Source organism: Myotis brandtii, unplaced genomic scaffold, assembly GCF_000412655.1.
Source record: "Myotis brandtii unplaced genomic scaffold, ASM41265v1 scaffold251, whole genome shotgun sequence".
Lineage (NCBI taxonomy): Eukaryota > Metazoa > Chordata > Mammalia > Chiroptera > Vespertilionidae > Myotis > Myotis brandtii.
The window spans coordinates 2582832-2607791 of NW_005359516.1; the positions used below are offsets into that span (position 1 = coordinate 2582832).

Consider the following 24960-nt stretch of genomic DNA (forward strand, 5'->3'; position numbering starts at 1 on the left):
GTTACAGCGAACAGTTTGGCCGCGTTTGTAAAAGACCGCGGCAGGCGAAGAGAGAGGAGGTGAGGGCGGTCATCAGCTGGGGGCCTTGGGGCCGCGAGGTGGGGGGTGGGGGCACAGGGCAGGTAAGGGGGCCGCGTGGACAGAAGGCGGGGGCGGCGGTGGAACGGGTGTAGAGCCTAGAATCCCAACGGAGAACGTGTCCAAAGAGCAGGGTGCGAGCCCGGTGTTGCTTCTGCTTGGGCCGACTTAGAACCGGAAGTGAGCCCTCGTGGGGGGGAGGATGCCGGGAAACTGGCCCTGGGTGTTGCCGTGGGGGGCGGGCTGGGTCCCGGAATCCAGGAGGGAGGTACAGTCTAGGACGCCCCTTCCCAGATACCACTCTGGGTTTCTCCCTGGGCCTTTCTGCGGCCTTCCACGCCGCGCAGGGCTCATGGAAGCCCCTCGGACCCTGAGTCGGGAGTTCTGGCTTCTGGGCCTGCCCCTTCCTCTCATTTGTGTTTCGTCAGGGAATCCACCAGATTCCAGAATCACGTTAGGCTCTCGGATGGCTGGCTGTGAGACGTTCATCACAGCATTACTGTCTCCGAGTCAGTGTCTTCCTCTCAAGATGAGTGCGTTAGTACCTGCTTCACAGGATTATGGTGTTGATGAAAGAAACATCCACATCTGGAAGGATTTGTATGGGTTTATTGGAGCCAGTTTCCAGGAAGCAGAATCTCAACGGGTTGAGAGAATGCTCCAGAGAATGGCAGTTTTGCACTTTATTTTATTATACATGAGCATCAAAGGGGAAGATGTAAGGGGGATACATGAAATTCATTGTTGAAAGATTAGCGAGGTGGTAGAAAGCAAAGCTGGGAAATCTCTGGGATTGGATAAATAAATAGACAACCTACTACTTTTACACACGTCTGTACCGGATAGTTAACAGTTAACATGATAATGGTAACAATGAGAGGCTCTGGGGTCTCCTGCTCTGGTGGGAGAATTATGCCCCGAGGGGTTTGTGAAAAGGAAATTGACCTGACATTTTAAAAGTATGTTATTGGTAGATGCAAAAAAACAAAAACACACACAAAAACTCACAATATGCTCAGTTAAGGTAAAGATTGACCTTTTGTCGAGGAAGATACTGGCCCTAGCTGGTTTGGCTCAATGGATAGAGCATCCACCTGCGGACTGAAGGGTCCAGGGTTTGATCCCCGTCAAGGGCACATGCCTGGGTTGTGGGTTCGATCCCCAGTAGGGGGCGTGCAAGAGGCAGCCGATCAGTGATTCTCATCATTGATGTCTCTCTGTCCTTCTCCCTTCTTCTCTGAAATCAATAAAAATACATTCTTTTTTAAAAAAGGAAGATACTGGCCTAGGACATGATTACAGCCATGACTCACTTTTAGTTAGGAATTTCAAATTTCAGACCATCCTATGTGGTTACTGTAGGTGTCTGAGTTTGTAAGGCCTGCGGCCGCCCCTGACCCTATCAGCTTAATGTGTGGCCCCTTTTTCATCCACAGTGGTGAGAAATACATGAGTAAAATGCATGGGAAGGGCTACTTGTACTTAGTAAACATTAGTAAGTTTTATGTTTTACTCACAGTGATCATTAGTTCTCTTCACTTAGTGTGCTTCACAAACATTAAATAGCATCCACCAAGAGGGATAGCTCTACAGCCAAATAGTAATTGAATGGCAACCCGCCTTCTAGGGAGCATTTATGGGTTAGCTCTTCCAGCACTGCTCCCTTTACACCCTCTTGCTGAGACGCCCTTTTATAGGCAGGATTCAAAATGCAGGTTTTTTACAAGCTGTGTTCACTTGTTTGTATATGCTTTCAGTATAGAATCTGTAATAAGTGATACTAGTACATGTTTAAAATCCAAATATTAGAAAACGCTGAGGCGGGGGGTGGGGGGGTAAGAGATCAATCGAAGGATTTGTATGCATGCATATAAGCATAACCAATGGACATAAGACACTGGGGGGTAGGGGAGGCCGGGGCATTGTTAAGGGCGGGAAAAAAATGAGACATATGTAATACTCTTTGTAATACTTTAAGCAATAAAACAATTAAAAAAAAATAAAGTATTAAACGCCAAAAAAAAAGAAAACGGTGAGATGTAACGCTCCCTTCTGTTACCGGATAGGGGGCCTGGCCCTGAGCGTGTCTGCCAAGGCCAGCCAGTAGTGTGTATTCTTGACTTTGTGTAGGAAAGATTTCACAGGACGAGTCCCGGAGACAGTGAAACAAGGAAGGGCTTAGCATAGAAGAAGTAGCAGGAGAGCCTAGCTTGGGCTGCCTTAGCTCACTGGGAAGTCAGAGAAAAGGGTCTTGGAGACAGGTTCAGGGGGTTAGCCCTGGCAAGCTGAGCTGTTGCTGCCCATTGCTCCCTTGGTGCAAATCTGAGTTTAGGAGATGCACACCTGTGGGGGAAGCAGAGGGGGAAGGGAATAGCACAGGCAAAGTGATTACCTTCATAGCCTTAGCTGACACCTCCATCACATCACATCATTGCCATTTCTTTTTTGTGTAGACATTTAAGATCTCAGCAACTTTCAAGTATGTAATACAATCTTATTAACTAATCACCATGATGTATATTAGATCCCCAGAACTTAATCATAACTGGAAGTTTTTACCCTTTGACCGATATTTCCCAATTTTTCCCACTCCTCAGCCTCTGGAAACCACCATTCCATTCTCTCTTTCTATGAGTTTGGCATTTTTAGATTTTATATAGAAGTGATATACAGTATTTATCCTTCTCTGTCCACATTGTCTTAATTTGCTTTGTAGTAAGTTTTGAAATCAGGAAGTGTGAGTCCTACTTTATTCTTCTTTCTCAAGATTATTCTGGCTCTTCCAGATCCCTTGTATTTTCATATGAATTTTAGGATCATGTTGTTAATTTCTGGGGGCAAGTGGGGGTATCTGTGATTTTGACAGGGATTACATGGTATCTGTAGATCAGTTTGGGGAGTAGTGTCATCTTAACAATATTAAGTCTTCTGGTCCATAAACATGGGATGTCTTTCCATTTTTTTTAGGTCTTTAATTTCCTTCAACGATGTTTTGTAGTTTTTAGTGTACAAGTCTTGCACTGCTTTTGTTGCTCATTTTGTTTTCATCTTTGGACTTTGCTTATAGTAATTTTTGACATGCAGAAAATTTTCATTTTTATGTAATCAAATATCAGTTTTAGTTTTAAAATGGATAAAATATTTAGGGTTTTCTTAGATAAAATATTTGAATAGATTTCCCCCCAGTGAGATAGACACATGGTTAAATTAGCATGTGAAACATTAGTGAGATGCCACTTCAACATACTATAATCAAATGGCTATGAGAAGACAATAACATGTATTGATTGGCCAGGAAGTGGAGAAACAGGAACTCTAATATGTTGGCTGTGTGAATGTAAAATGATACAGCCAGTTTGGTAGTTTCTTAAAATGTTAAACAGAAACTTATATGATCCAGCAATTCCATTTCTAGGTATCTATCCAAGAGAAATGAAGTCATTTGTCTTCACAAAGACTTGCATGTTTATTTTCTCAGCAGTAGTCTTCATATTAGTAAAAAACTGGAAACAATCCAAATATCTGTCAGCTGGTGAATGGATAAACAAAATGATATATCTATATCATGCACTACTATTCAGCAATATAAAGGAATGAAATATGGATACATGCTACAATGTAGTGGAATCCTGAAAACATATTTAGTGAAAGAAGCCAGACTTAAAAAAGCCACATATTCTATGATTCCTTCTAAATGAAATGTTTAGAAGAGGTAAATCTATAGAGACAGCAGATTAGTGATTTCCTGGGGGTGGGAATCATTACTGCAAATAGCAAGAGGGATCTTTTCAGGGAGTGTTCTAAGACTGGATTGTAGTGAAGAGTGTCGAATCTATAAATTTCATAAATATCATTGAATTCTACACTTAAATGGGTGAATTTTATGATATGTAAAATATACCTCAATAAAGAGGTGTTTTTGCCCTAGCTGGTTTAGCTCAGTGGATAGAGCTTTGGACTAAAGGGTTCCGGGTTTGATTCCAGTCAAGGGCACATGCCCGGGTTGCGGGCTCAATCCCCAGTGTCGGGCCGGCCCTGGGCGGCTGGGGGACTGAGGGGACTGGGGGACTCCAGAGGCAGGCGTGCCCCAGCAAGGCTGAGGGGACTGGGCGCCGCCAACTTGTGGCTGTGGGCGCCACCATCTTTGAGGGCGTGATAGTCAATTAGCATATTCCCTCCTTATTGGCTCTGGGTGCCGCCATCATTGAATGGTGTGAGGGTCAATTAGCATATTCCCTCTTTATTAGATAGGATACCAATGCCATAACTACTATCCATTTGAAATTAAAATTCTCATTAGTAAATGCATATAGTGATAATTTAGATTAAAAACTATTTTCTTTCTTCTTTGTGTCAAAGAAAATGATGAAAATTTTTAGAAAACCTTCTACCTGATACAGTTGACCTGTTTATTTACTGACCTTCCAAAAACATTTGTTCCTGGGATGTGTAAGTTCTTAATTAGGTTTGGTTTAGGTGTTCTAGACAACTCCCTGTGTAGTGCCATTCACACTATTTTCTTGCAATTGGAAGTACAAAGCAATCATTTCCATAACAATTTCTGTCAAATATTTCTCAAATATTTGTGAAAGACTTAGGTTCCTATTCTGAAGGAAAGAATCATTCTGTCTTTGCATAACTTTAGTATTTTTTCTTGTTTTATTTATAGACTGCCAAGGTCTCCACATAAGGCAGAGGGAATCTTCTTTGTGAAACACTGGGCAGGAGGATGCCGCATGTCTGCATTGTTATACTGTGGAGTTCAAACTTCAGAAGACTTTGGGTTAAGCAGTAACATTTACTCTGTAAATGATTATGTCTTCGCTTATCCTCTATGACTATCACAAACTAATGAAACACCTTTTTAGGTCTTATGAATTTAGGTCACACTGTTTTCCGGATGCTCTGGCAGCTGAAACCGGTAAGATTGGACTGGGTGTTGTGTGGAACAGTGGAAGGGAAAGAACTAACCTTTTCCATTTTCCAGTCCTTGCTTAAGTTAAATATCTGTGCATGTACAGATTAGGTTAACTCAGCCGTGGGCAAACTACGGCCTGCGGGCCGGATCCCGCCCGTTTGAAATGAATAAAACTAAAAAAAAAAAAAACCATACCCTTTTATGTAATGATGTTTACTTTGAATTTATATTAGTTCACACAAACACTCCATCCATGCTTTTGTTCCGGCCCTCCGGTCCAGTTTAAGAACCCATTGTGGCCCTCGAGTCAAAAAGTTTGCCCACCCCTGGGTTAACTAATCTAGGTTGTTTTATAAAACAGGACTGAACCTAAAGAAATGCTTTAGTTATTACATTTGGTTTTTAAAACTATATAGAGATCTCCACTTTTATTTCGTTTGAGGGTTTATTTATTTTAAATATATTTTTATTTCAGAGAGGAGTGAAGAGGGAGAGAGAGATAGAAACATCAATGATGAGAGAGAATCATTGATCGGCTGCCTCCTGCATGCCCCCTACTGGGGTTCAAACCTGCAACCCACACATGTGCCCTGGACTGGAATCGAACCCAGGACCTTTCAGTCCGAAGGCCAATGCTCTATCCACTCAGCCAAACCAGCTAGGTCTGTTTGAGGGTTTAAATTGATGTTGTGTTTGAGGGTACAATTTGAAAATAGTGGATAGCTTCTTTTTTTTGGTAAGAGAACATTTACTTGGTAAATAACAGAGATGGAAGAAGTAATTCCTAGAAAAAATGAACTTAGGAAGCAAGTTATAGAGGTAACGGATGAAGTAAAGGATGGGCCCTTGGAGCTTGAGGGTGAGGAAGCTAATGGTAACCTGTCTGGGGCAGGGAGGAAGTGGGGGAAAGGAAAGGGGGAGGGTAGAGGGAAAGATAAAGGCCCTGGTGTATTCCAGGGAAGGAGAGCACCTGGATAGCTTCTTTATGTTTCACTTTCTGTATTAAATATCGTAAGTGATTTTAACTCTGTGTGTGTGTGTATGTATACTCATGCTGATGGGCTTATTGCTTTTCTAGGGGCCTATGAAAAATGGAACCAAACTCTCTGAGGACTAAAGTCCCAGCTTTCTTATCTGATTTGGGGAAGGCCACATTGAGGGGAATAAGAAAGTGTCCCCGATGTGGCACATACAATGGAACCCGGGGACTGAGCTGTAAAAACAAGACATGTGGAACCATATTCCGCTATGGTGCACGGAAGCAGCCGAGTGTTGAAGCTGTCAAAATCATAACAGGCTCTGACCTACAGGTCTACTCAGTGCGGCAAAGAGACCGGGGCCCCGACTACAGATGCTTTGTAGAGCTAGGTGTTTCAGAGACGACAATCCAAACAGTAGATGGGACGATCATCACTCAGCTGAGCTCTGGACGATGTTATGTCCCCTCCTGCCTGAAAGCTGCCACCCAGGGTGTTGTGGAAAACCAGTGCCAGCACATCAAGTTGGCAATAAACTGTCAGGCAGAGGCCACCCCTCTGACTCTAAAGAGCTCCGTCCTGAATGCAATGCAGGCCTCCTCTGAAACCAAGCAGACCATCTGGCAGTTGGCCACAGAGCCCACGGGTCCGCTCGTACAGAGAATTACTAAAAACATTTTGGTGGTGAAATGCAAGGCGAGCCAGAAGCATAGTTTGGGGTACTTGCATACGTCCTTTGTGCAGAAAATCAGTGCCAAAAGCTTGCCTGAACGCCGTTTCTTCTGTTCCTGCCAGACTCTGAAGTCGCACAAGTCGAATGCCTCCAAGGATGAGGCAGCACAGAGATGCATTCATTTCTTTGCTTGCATCTGTGCCTTTGCCAGTGATGAGACATTGGCTCAGGAATTCTCAGACTTTCTAAATTTTGATTCCAGCGGTAGGTGGTATGGTGACACATTCTGTTTTTCTAAAATGACAATGAAAGTGTTCCACTAATGGCATTTGGAGATTGTCCTAGTGACCTTCAGAAGCAGTTGCTAGATAATTCAAATGAAAAGCATTCCTTCTTTTAATCTCAGTCATCACTTGCATAAAGATTGGTTGGTTGGTTGAAATTAATGATCAAGAAACTTGAACATTTTCATTGAGACAATGAATCTAGTAAAATCAGCTTTGCTTTGATTTTTTTTACTCTTCCACAGATACCTTATTTAATAAAAACAGAACAAAAAATTCCCTTTTATTTTGGCTTGTTTGCTTTTTTATTGTCTTTGAAGATGGAGAAAACAAGTACCTGGCTCAAAAGAAAACCTTTAAAGTTTCTAAATCAAGTCTTTTGTTGTTGTTAACATATTTTTATTGATTATTTTTTTTAAGAGAGAGAGGAAGTGAGAGAGAGAAACATTAATGTGAGAGAGATACATCTATTGGTTGCCTCCTGTGCTTCCTGACCAGGGATCAAACCAGCTACCTTCATGTGCATGGGACGACACTCCAACCAACTCAACCACCCCAGCCAGGGCTCTCTTCATTTCTTTTTTTTTTTTTAATATATTTTATTGATTTTTTACAGAGAGGAAGGGAGAGGGATAGAGAGTGAGAAACATCGATGAGAGAGAAACATCAATCAGCTGCCTCCTGCACACCCCCAACTGGGGATGTGCCCGCAACCAAGGTACATGCCCTTGACCGGAATCGAACCTGGGACCCTTCAGTCCGCAGGCAGACGCTCTATCCATTGAGCCAAACCAGTTAGGGCTCTTTTCATTTCTTAATAATCTTTAGTTGGTAGCAGCTCCCAACTTTTTAGTTTTATATTTCTCTGTAAAGTCTCCTATCAAGTTAATGTTGTATGAACAAAATCATGTTTTGGGCTGCCCTTTAAAAGAACTTGTTTTTATTGCAGGTCCACAATCTGTTTTTTAAATATATTGGGGTGACATTGCTTAATAACATTGTATAAGTTTCAAATATACAATTTTATAATAACATCATCGGTATTTTGCATTGTGTGCTCACACCCTTAGTCTCCCAAATATAGGGTGTTCCCCAAAAATGTATACACCTTTAATGGCTGTTAGCTCAATTGATGTTTCTTTCTTTTCAGATTTAACCTATTGGAATTAATAATTATTCAAAGTGTATACATTTTTTGGGACACCCTGTATTTGACTCCTTTTACCTTCTTCATCCTCCTCCTACCCCTTTACCCTCTGTTAACCTTCAAACTGTTGTCTGTGTCTATGAATTTGTTTTGTTTGTTTGTTGCTTTTTGTTTTATATTCCACATATGAGTGAAATCATATGCTTTTTGTTCTTTTCCATCTTACTTATTTTGTTAACACGATATTCTCAAGATCCATCCATGTTGTTGCAAATGTCAGTATTTTAATCTTTCTTATGGCTGAGTAGTATTCCATTGTACATATGTACCGTATCATCTTTATCCAATCATCCATTGAAGGACGCTTATGTTGTTTCATGTCTTGGCTACCATGAATAATGCTGCAATGAACATACGGGTACATATATCTTTATGAATAACTGTTTTTAAATTATTTGGGTAGGTACCCAGAAGAAGGCTTGCTGGGTCAGATGGTAGCTCTATTAATTTCTTGAGGAACCTATATACTGTTTTCCACTGTGACTGTGTCAGTTTTCATTCTCACCAGCAGTGTATGAGGGTTCCTTTTTCTCCACATGCTCTCCAATACTTGTTATTTCTTGTCTTATTGATAACAGCCATTCCAACAGGTGTGAGGTGACATGTCATTATCATTTTGATTTGCACTTCAAAGGAACTTCTTTAATGTAGGCAATCACTCCATTGTTTGGGGATTTGGATTTTTATAAGTTAATTTTTCTCTAAGTAGAGACCCATACTTCCTCCTGGGTAGTATTAATAATTCAGAAATATGTTATATTTTAGGTCTTAAAGAGATTATTGTGCCCCAGTTGGACTGCCATTCAGAATCAACAGTATCAGCTTGTGAGTCTACTCCATCAAAGGCAAAGAAGAGGAAAAAGGATGAAGTATCTGGTAAGAAGCTATTTGGTTTGTTTATAGGATGGTTTTATCTTTAGAGATTGTTTTATGTGTTTCACTGGATTTCAGCAATGATAAGAATCAGTTTTTATGTGTTTCTTTTCCTGAAAAAATTATACCATCCAGTGATAATTCTTTGTCCAGTTAAGCTAAGAGTTGGTTTTACTGATTAAATATAAGATCAAACCAAACTCAGCTCTTATTATTGAATATGTTTGTTCATCCCTTAAACATTCAGACTAGTCTTAAACCTTAAACTGCCTTTGGACAGTGTTATATAAGGTTTTTATCCATAGAATGTTTTTAAAAACTTGTGACAATAATTCATTATCTTTTCTACATTAACATAAGATATAGTTTGTAACTTGCAAATTACAAGTAATAATACCACTTGTAAGGGTCCTCAGTTAAGGACCCTTACAAATCAATATGAAACTGCTGAAGTACCCTAGTAGATAAGTGTCAAAAGACATAGACTTTAAATAAAGAGAAAAATTTACCTAGTCCACAAATGTGGACAAAACTCCAAATGTGAACAGAGAAATACAAAAGTTTTAGAAATACAAAAGTTAAAATAAGATACTTTTTGCTACCAAATTAGCAAAGAATTTTAAAATTATGAGACAACTGGTAAAGGAGGTGAAGTTCAGGCTCTCTGGCATGGCTTGTGCAATGTAAATTGCCATGATTATCTGTTAAGAACCTGAAAAATACTACTACTCATAGGGATAATTGCTAAAGGTGGGTCAGGTGATTATGCACAGGAGTTTTTAGTGCTGGGAAGTTGGAGAAAGGTAGAGAAACAAAGTGACATGATCACTTTCATGTTGTAAGAGGTATTTCTGGCAGCAGTGTGTAGCAGAGATTGTTGTTAAATATTTACTTATTGGTCTTTCCCAGGAAATCTTGAAATTCAAACAGTAAAGTTATTTCCCTTTGATGCAGTAGTTCACTTCTAAATAATCATTTTTAAGGAAATAATCCTTGGTACAGGAAAAGCATTTTATCCAGAAATGTTCATTTTATCGTTATCTATATATATAAAAGCCTAAGTGACCGTTAGGAACGGATGACCGCTGGTTGCTATGACACTCACTGACCACCAAGGGTAGACGCTCAACACAGGAGCTGCCCCCTGCTGGTCAGTGCGCTCCCACAGCCAACCTCCCTGGTCTGGCTAAACTCCTGCGTCCCTCCCCTCCAGCTGGCCTTGTCAAGACCCGATCGGCCCCGATTGCCGGCCAGGCCGAGGGACCCCACCCATACAGGCCTCTAGTTTATAATATTAAAAAATTAGAAACAATTAAGCCCACCACTGGGGATAGTTAAATGAACCATGATAAAACCACTTGCTAGAATATCAGGCAACCACTAAAAATGATTACATAGAATTTGGAGACATTTTCAGGTCACTCAGGTAGCCAGACAAAGTACAGAATGCTCAAACTTGACTTTCAGATAAACAATGAAAAAAATTTTAATATAATTATCTCCCATGCAAAATTGGGGCATACTTATGTTAAAAATTCATTTATTTGAAATTTTATTTATTTATTTTTTGGCTAAATCTAGCAGTCCTGGTAAAATCACAGCTACTTAAAATCACAAAAACCAGCAAAATAATCTATTCATAGGAGGAAAAAAAAGGAAGATAGTTCACCAGAAAATCAATAGTAATTGTCTAAGAGGTGGAAACAATGGGTGAAATTTTTTTTTCTATTTCACTTCTGGTTTTCACCACTTCCTAGATTTTCAGAAATTTAAAATATCTACACTAATAAAAGACAAAGATGCTTGTCCAGTACCTTCGCTATGCTCATCAGACAATCAGAAGAGTATGCAAATTAACCCAACAAAGATGGCCGTTAAATTTGCATACTGCAGGCAGATCTCACTGCGCCACCCCACCTGGGAGATCCCAAGCTGCTGCCCGCCCCAGCGTGGGATCTGGGCCTGCTGTGTGCGACCTGGTGAGACAGAGCAGGCACCACGAGATCGGGCGTGCCATCTGCCACCAGGGGAGGGGCCTAAGCCAGCAGGTGGTTATCTCCCGAGGGGTCCCAGACTGTGAGAGGGCACAGGTTGGGCTGAGGGACTCCCCCGCTGCCAGTGCACAAATTTTTGTGCACCAGGCTTCTAGTTATATATAAAGGCTAATCCTAAGTTAGAAATTATCAAAGCTAACTTAGAAATTATCAAAGACTTTTTATGTTTACACTCTTTAGAAATGAATATAGAATCTATATTCTATAGGCATGTTATTAAACACTGTAACAATTTATGGTTTAGGTGCACAGACGAACAGTTCACTGTTGCCTCAGGATGCACTGAGCAGTAATCTAAGGAAAAGTGGCCTGAAAAAGCCTGTGGTTGCTTCTTCATTAAAAAGGCAGGGTAAGTTTCCCTGTCCCAGAATAAGCTAAAAAGGTGGAAAAGCATCCAAAAGAAGGTAAAAGCAATAAATCCAAAGAAATATTGCATGGTGTCCCCAAAGGAATGTTAAGATAAACGCTAGTAGGCACTAAGACTGAAGTCTGTCCTGTCCCATGGTTCTCAAATCTTGCTCAAAACCAAATTGTAGCCCAGCCAGTGCTGCTCAGTGGTTAAGCATGGAACTATGAACCAGGATACAGATTGATTGTTGGTCAGGGCACATGTCTGGATTGGGGGCTTGATCCCTAATAGGGGGTGTGCAGGAGGCAGCCGATCATTGATTCTTTCTCATCATTGATGTTTCTGTCTCTCTCTCCCTCTCTGAAATCAATAAAAATAAATGAAAAAACAACAACAAATTGTATTGTTTAAGTAACAAATCCAACAAAAATTACTGACATGTTTTGGTAGAGGTATTTTGTAAGATTTTTCCCTCTTGCTTATTAGCCACATGCTATTAGTATGGAGATTTAAAGTTGTTTTTTGTTGTTGTTTTTTAATGTTTTTCTTGATTTCAGAGAGGAAGGGAGAGGGAGAGAGAGATAGAAGCATCAATGATAAGAGAGAATCATTGATCGGCTGCCTCCTGCACGCCCCCTACTAGGGACTGAGCCCTCAACTTAGGCACTTGCCCCTGACCGGAATCAAACCTGGGGCCCTTCAGTCAGCAGGCTGATGCTCTATCCACTGAGCCAAACCAGCTAGGGCAGCCAAAGTTGAAGAAGAAACATGTTTATAGTTATTCAGTGATAAATATTTATTGAAAAAGAAAAATAATATAGTCTGTTCTCTACAGTTAGTGAAGTTTGAAAACATACCTAAAAACAATAACATGGCTATTGTTCTGAATTTATGAAGACAGAATAACTAAATTTGAACATAACACATATTTATATATACATATATATATATCTTTTCTACTGAGAATAATTAAGCTCAGCTATTTGGGGGAATCAACCTTTTATAAACTTCTACTTATACATTTTATAAAAATAGTTTAGTTCAATTTTGGTAGTATTTATTGAATACTTGCTAAGATATTGTTGGCCATGTAATATGACTGGGTGATTAAAAACTAGATATCATCCCTGCCCTCATACTCTGATTTTAAAGACCAATACATAAATATAATATAAGACCAAACCTAATTAAGAACTTACACATCCCAGGAACAAATGTCTTTGGTAGGTCAGTAAATAAACAGATCAACTGTATGAGGTAGAAGGTTTTCTACAAATTTTCATCACTTCCTTTTGGCAGAAAGAAGAAAGAAAATAGCTTTTAATCTAAATTATCACTATATGCATTTACCAATGAGAATTTTAATTTCAAATGGATAGTAGTTATGGCATTGGTATATCTCTATAAAAGAAACTATACTTTAGAAATGTGAAGACATTTCAGGAGAAGAAATAGAATAGAATAGAATATTTCTGTGCATACAGACATGTTAATCAGAAAAAGGACTAATTTATAGATCTCTAAAAGCCATTATACAAGGCCATTCTTCACTTTGCAGTTTAGTGTTGAAAGGCTGCAAACTTTCTGTGGTTACTAATCTTGAACCTATTAGTATCTCAGAGCTTTTCATTTCTTTTTTCCTAAATGGATTCTTTGAAAAAAAAATTCTAGAATCTTCTATTTTACTTAATTTCTTTTAATTTCAGCTTCTTCTTTTTTTATCTGTGCAAACACCTTAACTTTTTCAAACTTCAATTAACTTTCTTTTGTAAGAAAAAATAAGTTACTAAGACGTTGTTTTTTGTTTTTACTAGCCTGCAGTCAGCTGTTAGATGAGGCACAAGTGACCTTATCCTTCCAAGACTGGCTGGCCAGTGTCACAGAACGCATCCATCAAACCATGCACTATCAATTTGATGGTAAGTATTGGTCACCCAGCTGGGGCTGTTGCTGAAAGTAGGATAAATTAAAGAAATTGTGCTAGAGTTCTCTGTAGTCTTTTTATTTGTTTTGTTTTTTAAATATTTTTATTGATTTTAGAGAGAGGAAGGGAGAAGATATAGATAGAAACATCAGTGATGAGAGAGAATCATTGATCAGATGTCCCCTGCATGCCCCCTACTGGGGATCAAGCCTGCAAACCAGGCATGTGCCCTTAACTGGAATCGAACCTGGGACCCTTCAGTCCACAGGCTAATGCTCTATCCATTGAGCCAAACAACCAGCGGCTGTTTAGTTTTTTAAAATATATTTTTATTGATTTCAGAGAGGAAGGGAGAGGGAGAGAGAGATAGAAACATCAATGATAAGAGAGAATCATTGATCGGGTGCCTCCTGCATGCCCCCTACTGGGGATCAAGCCTGCAACTGGGGCACATGCCCTAATCGGGAATCAAATCTTGACCTCATAGTTCAAGGGTCAACACTCAACCACTGAGTCACACTGGCTGGGCTAGAGTTCCCTGTGTTGTTGTTTTTTGTTTGTTTGTTTGTTTTAATATATTTTTATTGATTTCAGAGAGAAAGGGAGAAGGAGAGAGAAATGTCAGTGTTGAGAGAGAATCATTGATCAACTGTCTCCTGCATGCCCCTTACTTGGGATTGAGCCTGCAACCTGGGAATATGCCCTTGACTGGAATCGAACCTGGGACCTTTCACTCTGCAGGCCAATGCTCTATCCACTGAGCCAAACTGGCTAGGGTGAATTCTCTGTTCTGACAGAAAAAATAACTGGGCTTGACTCCCAAATACATTGGGTCACAAAAAGTAGAAATCTAAGTGAAAGAAGGAAATACTTACATAATTTAAATGCAGTATCAGCAAAATGAATTTAGAAATGGAAGAGGAAAAACAGCAAATAATAAGTAAAGGTAGATAGCTTTGATCTTGGGAGTATGATCTTTGGTGGTGTTAGCTTGACCTTTGTTCCAAAAAGGCATCTGAACTGTCCTTAAGAGTCTTTCTGGCCCCAGCTGGTTTGGCTCAATGGATAAAGCATCGGCCTGTGGGCTGAAGGGTCCCGGGTTCAATTCCGGTCAAGGGCACATGCCTGGGTTGTGGGCTCGATCCCCAGTAGGGGGCATGCAGGGGACAGCTGATCAATGATTCTCTCTCATCACTGATGTTTCTATCTATATCTTCTCCCTTCCTCTCTGAAATCAATAAAAATATATATATATTTTAAAAAGAGTCTTTCTGTAAGAGATATTCTTTAAGTTGTTTGTTTATCCACGTGGTTTTGGATGTTTTCCCTCTGCTGGGGCTAGGTAGCCCCTTGGACACAGTTTTTTAAGAAAGACTCAGAACTCTTTCAACCCCTCCTTTGAACACTCTGTTGACTTTCGTTGACTTAGTGTCTTGTAAGCTTCTTTAAAGGTTTGTTAAGTATTTTCAAACATTTTCCCTGCCTTTAGATCATATTCAGAGAGCAAGACTGGTGTTTATTAGATAAATAGTCTCCTAATTTTGTGGTCTCTGGCATTCCGGGTCCTGAACATCTGAGAGAGGGCATGTAGTTACTCTGTTTAGACATGAATGCACATACAAGTGCCCGGAGAGAGCAGGAGTAAATCAAGTTTGCCGTCTTATCTCAGCCTCATTGTTTTCATCTCATCTTATTTCATATACCCTTTCAAGGAAAAGTTTGTGTTGTGGTGATGGTTACAAAATTGGGGATTTGAAAAGTTATCCTTGGTGGTATTGATGACAAGGATCTGCTATATTTTTTTATGATTTCAAGGGATCAACAGTAGGGAAGGTGACAATGCTTGACTCATAAAGGCCAACCAAAGCCTTATTTTTTTGCCTTTTTATAAAGAAATCTCTTTATAAAGTGAAATTTTTAATTATTACTGTCCTTCAATTCCATTTCCTCCACCTCTCTCTACACATCAGAAAGTCCACTAAGTTTTTTTTTTGGTTGCACTTTATATGAGTTTCTTCTTTTTTTTTTAAACTTTGAAATAGTTTTATTGGCTCATAAAGCCTGTGCATGTAAAAAAATATCCCAACACTATGTAGTATTTAAATCACAATTACATTTTTTACCAATCAAAACTACCCAGAATATACATTAAAAAAAAAAAATCCTACAGAACAGCCTGGCCAGTATGGCTCAGTGTTTGAGTGTTGACCCATGAACCAAAAAGGCCCCTGTTCGATTCCTGGTCAGGGCACATGCCTGGGTTGCAGGCTCAATCTCCAGTAGGGGGTGTGCAGGAGGCAGCCAATTGATGTCTCTCATCGATGGTTCTATCTCTATCCTTCTCCCTTCCTTTCTCTTTAAAATCAATAAAAACATAGTTATAAAAAAAAATCCTACAGAACTGAATTCTGGAGTGACATTATGATTTAAATACTATGACAACATAGATAATTCCTTATAACATTAATTCATTGACCAAAGCTGCCAGATACTTTCATAAGCCTAGCCATTACAGACTGCAAATGAACACAGTTTCAACATTACACTTTTTTTTAAGTCATATATATATATATTATTGATTTTTTTTTACAGATAGGGAGAGGGATAGAGTTAGAAACATCATGAGAGAGAAACATCGATCAGCTGCCTCCCACACACTCCCCACTGGGTATGTGTCCACAACCAAGGTACATGCTCTTGACCGGAATCGAACCTGGGACCCTTGAGTCCACAGGCCGACGCTCTATCCACTGAGCCAAATCAGTTAGGGCTCAACATTACACTTTTATTTGAAGTAACTGTGCCTCCAACTAGGAGCTCTCAAATTTCTGGCATAAAAATTTGATCTGTTTTAACTGAATGAGTTTCTTCTTATTTCCTAAAGGCAAACCAGAGCCACTGGTGTTCCACATTCCTCAGTCTTTTTTTGATGCCCTACAACAGAGAATATCTATTGGAAGTACAAAAAAACGGCTTCCCAACTCCACCACAGGTATGGGATTTTTTCTTCAGCAATAGCCACAGATGTCTTGTCCTTAGGGAATTATGTTTTAAAAAATCGTGTGGAATTTTCAGGATTAGGACTTCTAGCTGCATGCTGAGAGCATGAAGCCTTAGCCAGTCAGCTCTTAGAATAATGATCACACTCTTCAGTGCAACCCCATATTTATTCCAGTGCAAGTTAATGGAACAATTCAGAAAGCACAGACTTGGTAAAAGAACAATGAAGTGCAATAAATGTGCCCACCAAGAAGTTTGATATTTTCTAGATATTAATCAATTTCAACAAAAGCATTGCAGTCTCCGATCACTATTGGGCTGGCTTCTTGGAAGCATATTACAGTATGTATCAAAACTAAAACTTGCCCAGCCGGTGTGGCTGTATGGTTGACCGTTGACCTATGAACCAGGTCATGGTTTGATACCCAGTCAGGGCACATCCTTAGGTTGCAGGCTCAATCCCCAGTAGGGGGTGTGCAGGAGGCAGCAAATCAATGATTCTCTCATCATTGATGTTTTTTTTCTCTCTCTCTCTCCCTTTCCCTTCTTCTCTGAAATAAAAAATATATTTAAAAACACACACACATTTCCTAAATGGTTAATAAATCTGTTCCTTTTAGGACTCAAAAAAAAACAAAAAAAACACACACACAAAAACACCTAAAACTTATTTTTTTGTGATTCCTAATTTTTGATGAAGGAAGATTTTAGAGTTATTCTTAGGCTTGGAACACTTTATCATTACGTTATTCTGGTACTTAGTTCTTGGTTTTACATAACATCTTTCTATTAGATATCTCAACATACTTATTGGGTAGCAAAAGGAAATAAGGGAGAGAAAGGAGGAAGAAAGAATTACTCAGTAACGACAGCTAGAAATCAAAGCTATTTCTTCAACAAATTGTTATTTGATGAGCCTGGCCAGTGTTGTTCAGTTGTTGAGTGTCGAACTATGAACCAGGAGGTCGTGGTTTGATCCCTGGTCAGGGCACATGCCTGGGTTGTTAGGCTTGATCCCTAGTAGGGGGCGTGCAGGCAGCAGCTAATCAATTATTTGCTCTCATCATTGATGTTTCTATCTCTCTCCCTCTCCCTTCCTCTCTGAAATCAGTAAAAATATATATTTTTAAAAATTATTATTTGATGATTTAATAGGGACTGTGGGACTGTTTGAAGTTTAATTCTGTATTTGAATAATGCAAGCTGTGAATCACTGTGTTTAGAGCCATGAAAATCTTTGTCTTCACAGCTTGTCTTCCTGACTTTTCAAGCAAGGTTGATTCTTCCTTCCATTTTAAACTTTAGGCCTAATACATTAATTTTAACTCATCCCTTAGCTAGTTTTGCAGACTTTCAGTGGAACCTCTTTATAATCCTGCAGGTAGGGCAATGGATTGGCAATCATGTGAGCAGGCTTAAACTCCATGTAATTAAAAATTTAAGGACTGTAATTTGACCTGTGATGATATATCTAAATCTGTAAGAGGTGTAAGAAGTTGTTTTATAATGGAGTTCTGTGCATGTAGCTTTACCAAACAAAAAAACAAGTTTCTAAGGTAACAGAAATAAGTAGCATCTCAAAGAAGCATCAGAGACTTTATATAACAGAAATTTTTATCACTTGGTTTGTCACATTTATGTCAAACCCTATTATATATTTGCCTCTAGAATTTCTTTTTGGAATTTCTGAGATTCCATAAGGAAAGAATAATACTGCACTGAAATCTCTAGAAACTGGGTAACAATAGGGAAAGAGAATGTTATGTTTGGGTAGGCTAATTTTGTTCCCTTTTTACATTGAAGCTTTTGTTCGAAAAGATGCCCTGCCACTGGGAACCTTTTCCAAGTATACCTGGCATATCACTAATATCCTGCAAGTTAAACAAATCTTAGATACCCCTGAGGTAAGAGTTTATTTCTATAATAGTGGGAGGGCCGAGAGGAGAAGAGAGGGAAGCAAGTTTGGGAAGTATGTTTGTACCAATTCCTTGAGTTACAGACACCAAAGAGAATTCTGTTTTTCATATTAAGAAATTATTCAATGTAACATAGAAACCCACAATAGAAACCTGTTCATGTTGACCAGTGTCACCCCAATAAATTTAATAAGTAAAAGATTAAAAAAAGAGATTATTCAGAAATATTCATGGCTTTATAGTGCTGACTCTTAATTTTAATGGGTATTCCCTAGAGCTTGAAAAGGTATCTTAAATTGGAGTATTCTTTTTCTTTGCCTTTGGGATCAGAAAGCAGGAATAATTTTTCCTATATATTAAATAACTGTTGATGGTGAGCCCTAAATTAACTAGAAAATATGTAAATAATTTGAGATGATACACTATTTGTGAAATTAATGGGCCTAGCACAATTAATTGCTCTTCCCCAAACTGCAATTTAGTTCTCATTAGAGAAATGTCCCTCAGTTTGTGTTCTTTTTCACAAGGGAAAGATGAGATATTTTTAAACATTTTTGTCCAGCAGACTCTGAAAGTTTGAGGGTTTTCCCTTCTTACAATAATGGAATATTGTAGAAAATTCAGTATAATGTGATTTGATGTGTTAAGAGAAGCTTAATTTCAAGACATTGTTGTGTTCAGAAGAAGAATAAATTGCTTGGTATCTGTTATGTTCAGAAGAATAAAAGGCCTATGTTAGCACTAAAGACATTTGAGGAACTTCCTTAAATGCAAGATATCGCAGAGGCAGCTTCTATCTTGGAATAAGTGGTGTTTAGGGAGGCAGTGTGCAACCCAAAGCAAAGTCAAGTGAGGGAAAAGAGCTAATGATCATTGAGCTTCTATCTGTTGGGCGTTATTTACCTGTATCACCTCATTCATGTATTTTGCAGATGAGAAACAGGCTATGAGATGCTCACCCTGCTGTTTAGTGGCAAAGACAAAATTCAGTTCAAGTTCTGTCTGGCTCAGTCCCAAGGATGGTGTGAAGCACACAGGATGGTGAGGTCAGCTGTAGGTGCTATCAATAGAGTTTTTAGGAGAATGTTCTAGCAGATAAGTAGGGGAAGGGAAAAAAAACAAATTTAGAGCAAGTCTATGCCAGTAGTGGTCGTATAGACATGAAGATGTTGGGGTTCAAATTGAAGTTATAGAGAAAAAAGGAAAGCCAAGATATGAATGGTATAAGGAAAACAAAGGCAGATTTGTTGACAGAATTTAGTTGAAAATACAAGGGGAAGTTTTAATTAATTTGGATGTGCTTAATGAGGAACAGTGAATACATAAACAATCTATTCTCATCCAAGTATTTGTCTATTTTGAAATTTTTTCTTTCTCACCTTTCTTGGTATTGTCTCCATGTCCAGATGCCCTTGGAAATTACCCGAAGTTTTATCCAGAACCGGGATGGGACGTATGAGCTGTTTAAATGCCCTAAAGTGGAAGTAGAGAGCATAGCAGAAACCTACGGTCGTATAGAAAAACAACCAGTGCTGCGACCCTTGGAACTAAAAACTTTTCTCAAAGTTGGTAAGTGATTGGTGGTTTCAATAGTGCATCTTCCTGTGAAGGTCAACTATGTGCAACACATTGTCCTAGATTTTGGATCTTGACCTTAAACAAAGAAGGCACATTTATTCATCTTGTAAAGGTAATCATGAGATAGGGTATTTCATTTCATTTGAGCCAGGGCTTTAAAAATAAAATTATAGAAGTAATAAGTATTCATTATAGAGAAATCATAGATTTTATAAAGAAGAAAAATAACCACCTGTAATCGCACCCACCAAAAACAGCAACCTTTCCAGACTGTTTTCTATACATGAAGAGTTTCCAGTCTCTTTTCTGTACATGAAGAGTTTCTAAAACATGGGATCATACCTCTTTTCCCTTAAAAATACAGTGTCCTCCCAAAAATGTATACACACTTGGAATAATTATTAATTCCAATCAGCTAAATCTGAAAAGAAAGAAACATAGAGCTATCAGCTGTTAAAGTGTGTATACATTTTTGGGACACCCTGTATATATGTAGGAATATAGTCACAACAATTTGACAAAATAATTATAATGTCTAAGTTTCTCCTAAAAGAATAAGTACACAATTAGGTAAATGAATGAGGCCTGCTTGATAGATGGTAATACTAAAGTAATTTAAATTATGGCTGGCATTCATTCATTCATTCTTCATTTAACAAGTCTTTATTGAGTGCCTACTATGAACCAGGCACTATGCTATCTTGGGGTACAGTGATGAACAAAAGTGATATAGTTTACTGTCCTGGAAAAGATGATAGTCTAATCAGTGGAAAGAGAGGTGAGTATTAGATGGCTAGAAGTGTAGGCTCTGGAGTCCAAAACTGCCTGGAGTTAAAGTCAGGTCCACCTACTAGTTGTGTAAACTAAGCAGGAAGACTTCATCTGTCCTCACCTCAGTTTATTCATCTGTAAATAGGAATCACAGAATCTGTCTCTTAGTTAGTTGCTGAGCATTAAATTAATGCATTGTAAATCACTTAAGATATTACCTGGCACAGTAGGTGCTCATTAAGTGCTACTTGTTATAGTTGTAATTATTAAATTACTAGAGGCCCGATGCATGAAATTCGTGCAAGAGTAGGCCTTCCTTCCCCAGCTGCTGGCACCGGCTTCCCTTGGCACCCAGAGCCTGGGCTTCTCTCTGGCCACAGGCAGGTACCCGGGACCCGGGCTTCCCTCGCAGCCCCAGCTTCGTCCAGAAGGATGTCCAGTCTAATTAGCATATTATGCTTTTATTATTATAGATTATACAAATACTAGAGGCCAGATGCACGAAATTCGTGCAAGAGTAGGCCTTACTTCCCCCTGCTGCCGGCACTGGTTTCCCTCTGGCACCCGGGAACCAGGCTTCCCTCCGGCCGCCGGCAGGCACCCAGGACCTGGGCTTTCCTCGCAGCTCCGGCTTCATCTGATAGGTCGTCCGGAAGGACGTCTGGTCTAATTAGCATATTACACTTTTATTATTATAGATGATAGTATTTATATAGTACTATAAAAATGTTTTTAAAAATATATTTTTATTGATTTCAGAAAGAGAGGAAGAGGAAGAGAAAGAGAGAGATAGAAGCATGAATGATGAGAGAGAATCATTGATCGGCTGTGGAGATCGAGCCTGCAACCCAGGCATGTGCCCTTGACCGGAATCGAACCCGGGACCCTACAGTCCACAGGCCGACGCTCTATCCACTGAGCCAAACAGGTTAGGGCTATAAAAATGTTTTTATTTAGCTGAGACCGGTTTGGCTCAGTGGATAGATCGTCGGCCTGCGGACTGAAAGGTCCCAGGTTCGATTCCGGTCAAGGGCATGTACCTTGGTTGTGGGCACATCCCCAGTGGGAGATGTGCAGGAGGCAGCTGATCGATGTTTCTCTCTCATCGACCTGGGCTTTCGCAGCTCCGGCTTCATCTGATAGGTCGTCCGGAAGGACGTCTGGTCTAATTAGCATATTACACTTTTATTATTATAGATGATAGTATTTATATAGTACTATAAAAATGTTTTTAAAAATATATTTTTATTGATTTCAGAAAGAGAGGAAGAGGAAGAGAAAGAGAGAGATAGAAGCATGAATGATGAGAGAGAATCATTGATCGGCTGTGGAGATCGAGCCTGCAACCCAGGCATGTGCCCTTGACCGGAATCGAACCCGGGACCCTACAGTCCACAGGCCGACGCTCTATCCACTGAGCCAAACAGGTTAGGGCTATAAAAATGTTTTTATTTAGCTGAGACCGGTTTGGCTCAGTGGATAGATCGTCGGCCTGCGGACTGAAAGGTCCCAGGTTCGATTCCGGTCAAGGGCATGTACCTTGGTTGTGGGCACATCCCCAGTGGGAGATGTGCAGGAGGCAGCTGATCGATGTTTCTCTCTCATCGATGTTTCTAGCTCTCTATCTCTCTCCCTTCCTCTCTGTAAAAAATCAATAAAATATATTTAAAAAAAAATACACAATGATAGTACATGGAAATGATTAGGAACGTGTAAGAAACACTTATAGTACAAGTAAGTATAGCCATACTATCTTTTTGGCCGTGTTCAAGCACAGAGATTAGAGGTAGAAAGCAGTGAAATCACGAGAATACTTTTAATGTTTACAATTCCGGCTAATTTACTTGGCGTTTTTCCGAAGAAAGTTCTTTCAAACATTAAGAATTGCATATATAGAGCTTAGAATTTGTGTATAAAGCCTTTAAATGAAGAGAATACTCTTCTTGTTTACAATTGTAGGTGAATTGGCTGGAGTTTTTTGAATAAAACAGTTTAAATCCTGTAGATTCATGTATATATTTCTAAGAAAACTGTCTCATTTTGGTAAAACTCTTAAAATACACAATGATAGCACATGGAAATGATTAGGAACGTGTAAGAAACACTTGTAATACAAGTAAATATAGGAGGCAGCTAATCAATGATTCTTTCTCATCATTGATGTTTCTATCTTTCTCTCTCTCTCCCTTCCTCTCTGAAATCAATAAAAATATATATTTTAAAAAATAGACAGAGAGCCCATAATTATCACTAATCGACTATATGAATTTGAGCTAGTAGAAATGTCACTTATTTAAAATAAAGTCTTACATAGCTTTAAAATGAATCATGTAATTAAGTCTTTTTTAAAAATATTTTTTTATTTTCTTTTAAGGCATCAACCTTAAAGTCAGATATTTCTCCAGCAAAATGGGTTTATTTGGAAACAGCAAAGTATTGCAGTTCAGGACCTGCAAACCATGTGCAAGTCCAGAGAACAAAAGGGAGGAACTCTTCTTTTATAGAGGAAAGGGGTCTGTTTAAAGGAGATTGTTATGAACAGTGAGTTCATTGGAGAAAATGGGGAGTTCAAAGTGTAATGGCCATATATATATATATATATATATATGTGTGTGTGTTTTTTTCTATTGATTTTCAGAGAGGAAGGGAGAGGGAGAGATAGAAACATCAGTGATGAGAGAGAATTATTGATCGGCTGCCTCCTGCAGGCCCCACACAGGTTGAGCCCACCGGGGTATGTGCCCTGACCGGGAATCAAACTGTGACCTCCTGGTTCATAGGTTGACTCTCAACCACTGAGCTACACCAGTTGGGCTTTTTTAAAACTTGATTTTAGAGAGAGTAAGGGAGAGAGTTGCCTCTTGTACACACCCCAACCAGGAATTGAACTCACCACCTTTTGGTGTATGGGACAGTGCTCCAACTAAACCACCCTGCCAGGACTATTTTTTACTAGTCTCCCTTTTAATCTCATCCAGCTGTCCTTTCCTCTCAGTCTGGGCTCGCCTTTTGATTCTTTTGGCCCTTTTTCTTACATATCGGTCTTATTTTCTTCAAGGATGCCACACAGTTCCCTGAAATTTTCTTTTGAATAGATACAGTAATTCCTCTTACTTTCCCTTGATTCTTGTTGTTTTTCCTTGTTATTTTTTTCTCATATAGCTTTTTTTAAAGCTAATTTTTCTTTTCCTTTTTTATTCCCGAACAGAGTGAGATCTGTCTAGACTCAAAATTTGGAATTGTACTAATCAGTGTTCCTTTCTTGGTCTTTTTTTGTCTTCAGGCAACACTTCCCCAGATCAAAAGGAGCCAACCCCTTTCATCATTGAGTGGATCCCAGATATCCTTCCCCAGTCCAAGATTGGCGAGCTGCGGATCAAGTTTGAGTATGGTCACCACCGGAATGGGCATGTGGCAGAGTACCAAGACCAGCGCCCCTCCCTGGACCAGCCCTTGGAACTGGCCCCTCTGACCACCATCACTTTCCCTTGAGGCAAAACAATGGAAACTTTTGCTGCTGAATTTGCACATCCCCATCCCTTGACAAGTTTAAATACCAGTTAGGTCCTTCGTGAACTGCTTTTAACTAAGATGCAATTTCTTAACACATCCAAGTGGATTCTGTTGAAGAAAAACTCTGTAAATGGCCTTGTTGGTGCTGCTGTGTATAGTCCTCATTATAGATGGGCTGGTATTTCTGGCTAGCGTGTTTAATGGAACAAAAAGAAAACTAGCTCATTTTCCTTCTTAAAGGATTCACCTTTATAGTTTGTCTCAACCTTTGAAGTAGTTAGCAACACTCCACCTTACACTAACAATGTTGAAACGTTAATAACATCCTGGTTCGGAAGAATGTTAGGGACCATTCTGGCAGAGCTCCAGTCATGCCCTTTTATTCTGTTATCAAATAAAGCACAGTGTCATTAGTTTTTCTAAATTATACCTCATGTTGGCCTGATTTTAAAATTATGAACCTTTGGGATGAATTTAGATTACAGTGAAATAGGAAAAAGATGTCCAGGTATCAAGGGAATATTGACAAGTCAAACTAATGCTTGTATTTATTTCCTTCTTTCTTCTTGAAAAAGTGTAACAACTGGTAAAATTCATTTCCTATTTCTGAGTTCATTGACCACAGAATGGAGACATGAGAGACACAGAAGTGGAAGCCTGTTTTCAAGGAGAAAGGGGAATGAACATTTCCTATATAACTACTATGTGCCAGGTACTTTTATTTGCATTCCTACCTAATTACTTTTCTCATTTAGTCTTCATTATCCTTTGAGTTTTAGGTATTTACCCCTTCTTTTATAAAATTAAAGGAACAACCTCTCTGAGGTTAAATATCTTGCTTGAAA

General features: G+C 39.3%; 1 protein-coding gene across 2 annotated transcripts; it reads left to right on the plus strand.

Annotated features, from left to right (window-relative positions):
* LOC102251606 (chromosome unknown open reading frame, human C2orf42) lies at nucleotides 1–24960 on the plus strand. Of its 2 annotated transcripts, none has more exons than XM_005867793.2 (10): nucleotides 1–59; nucleotides 4748–4999; nucleotides 6075–6910; nucleotides 8903–9013; nucleotides 11309–11413; nucleotides 13228–13332; nucleotides 16222–16329; nucleotides 18141–18241; nucleotides 19660–19822; nucleotides 23886–24960. In XM_005867793.2, exons 3-10 carry the CDS (start codon nucleotides 6088–6090, stop codon nucleotides 24092–24094), a joined length of 1725 nt encoding a protein of 574 aa, XP_005867855.1. In that variant the 5' UTR covers nucleotides 1–59; nucleotides 4748–4999; nucleotides 6075–6087; the 3' UTR covers nucleotides 24095–24960. The 2 variants fall into 2 exon arrangements, with proteins under 2 accessions (XP_005867855.1, XP_014396427.1); XM_014540941.1 differs by lacking the exon at nucleotides 1–59 and adding an exon at nucleotides 3521–3790.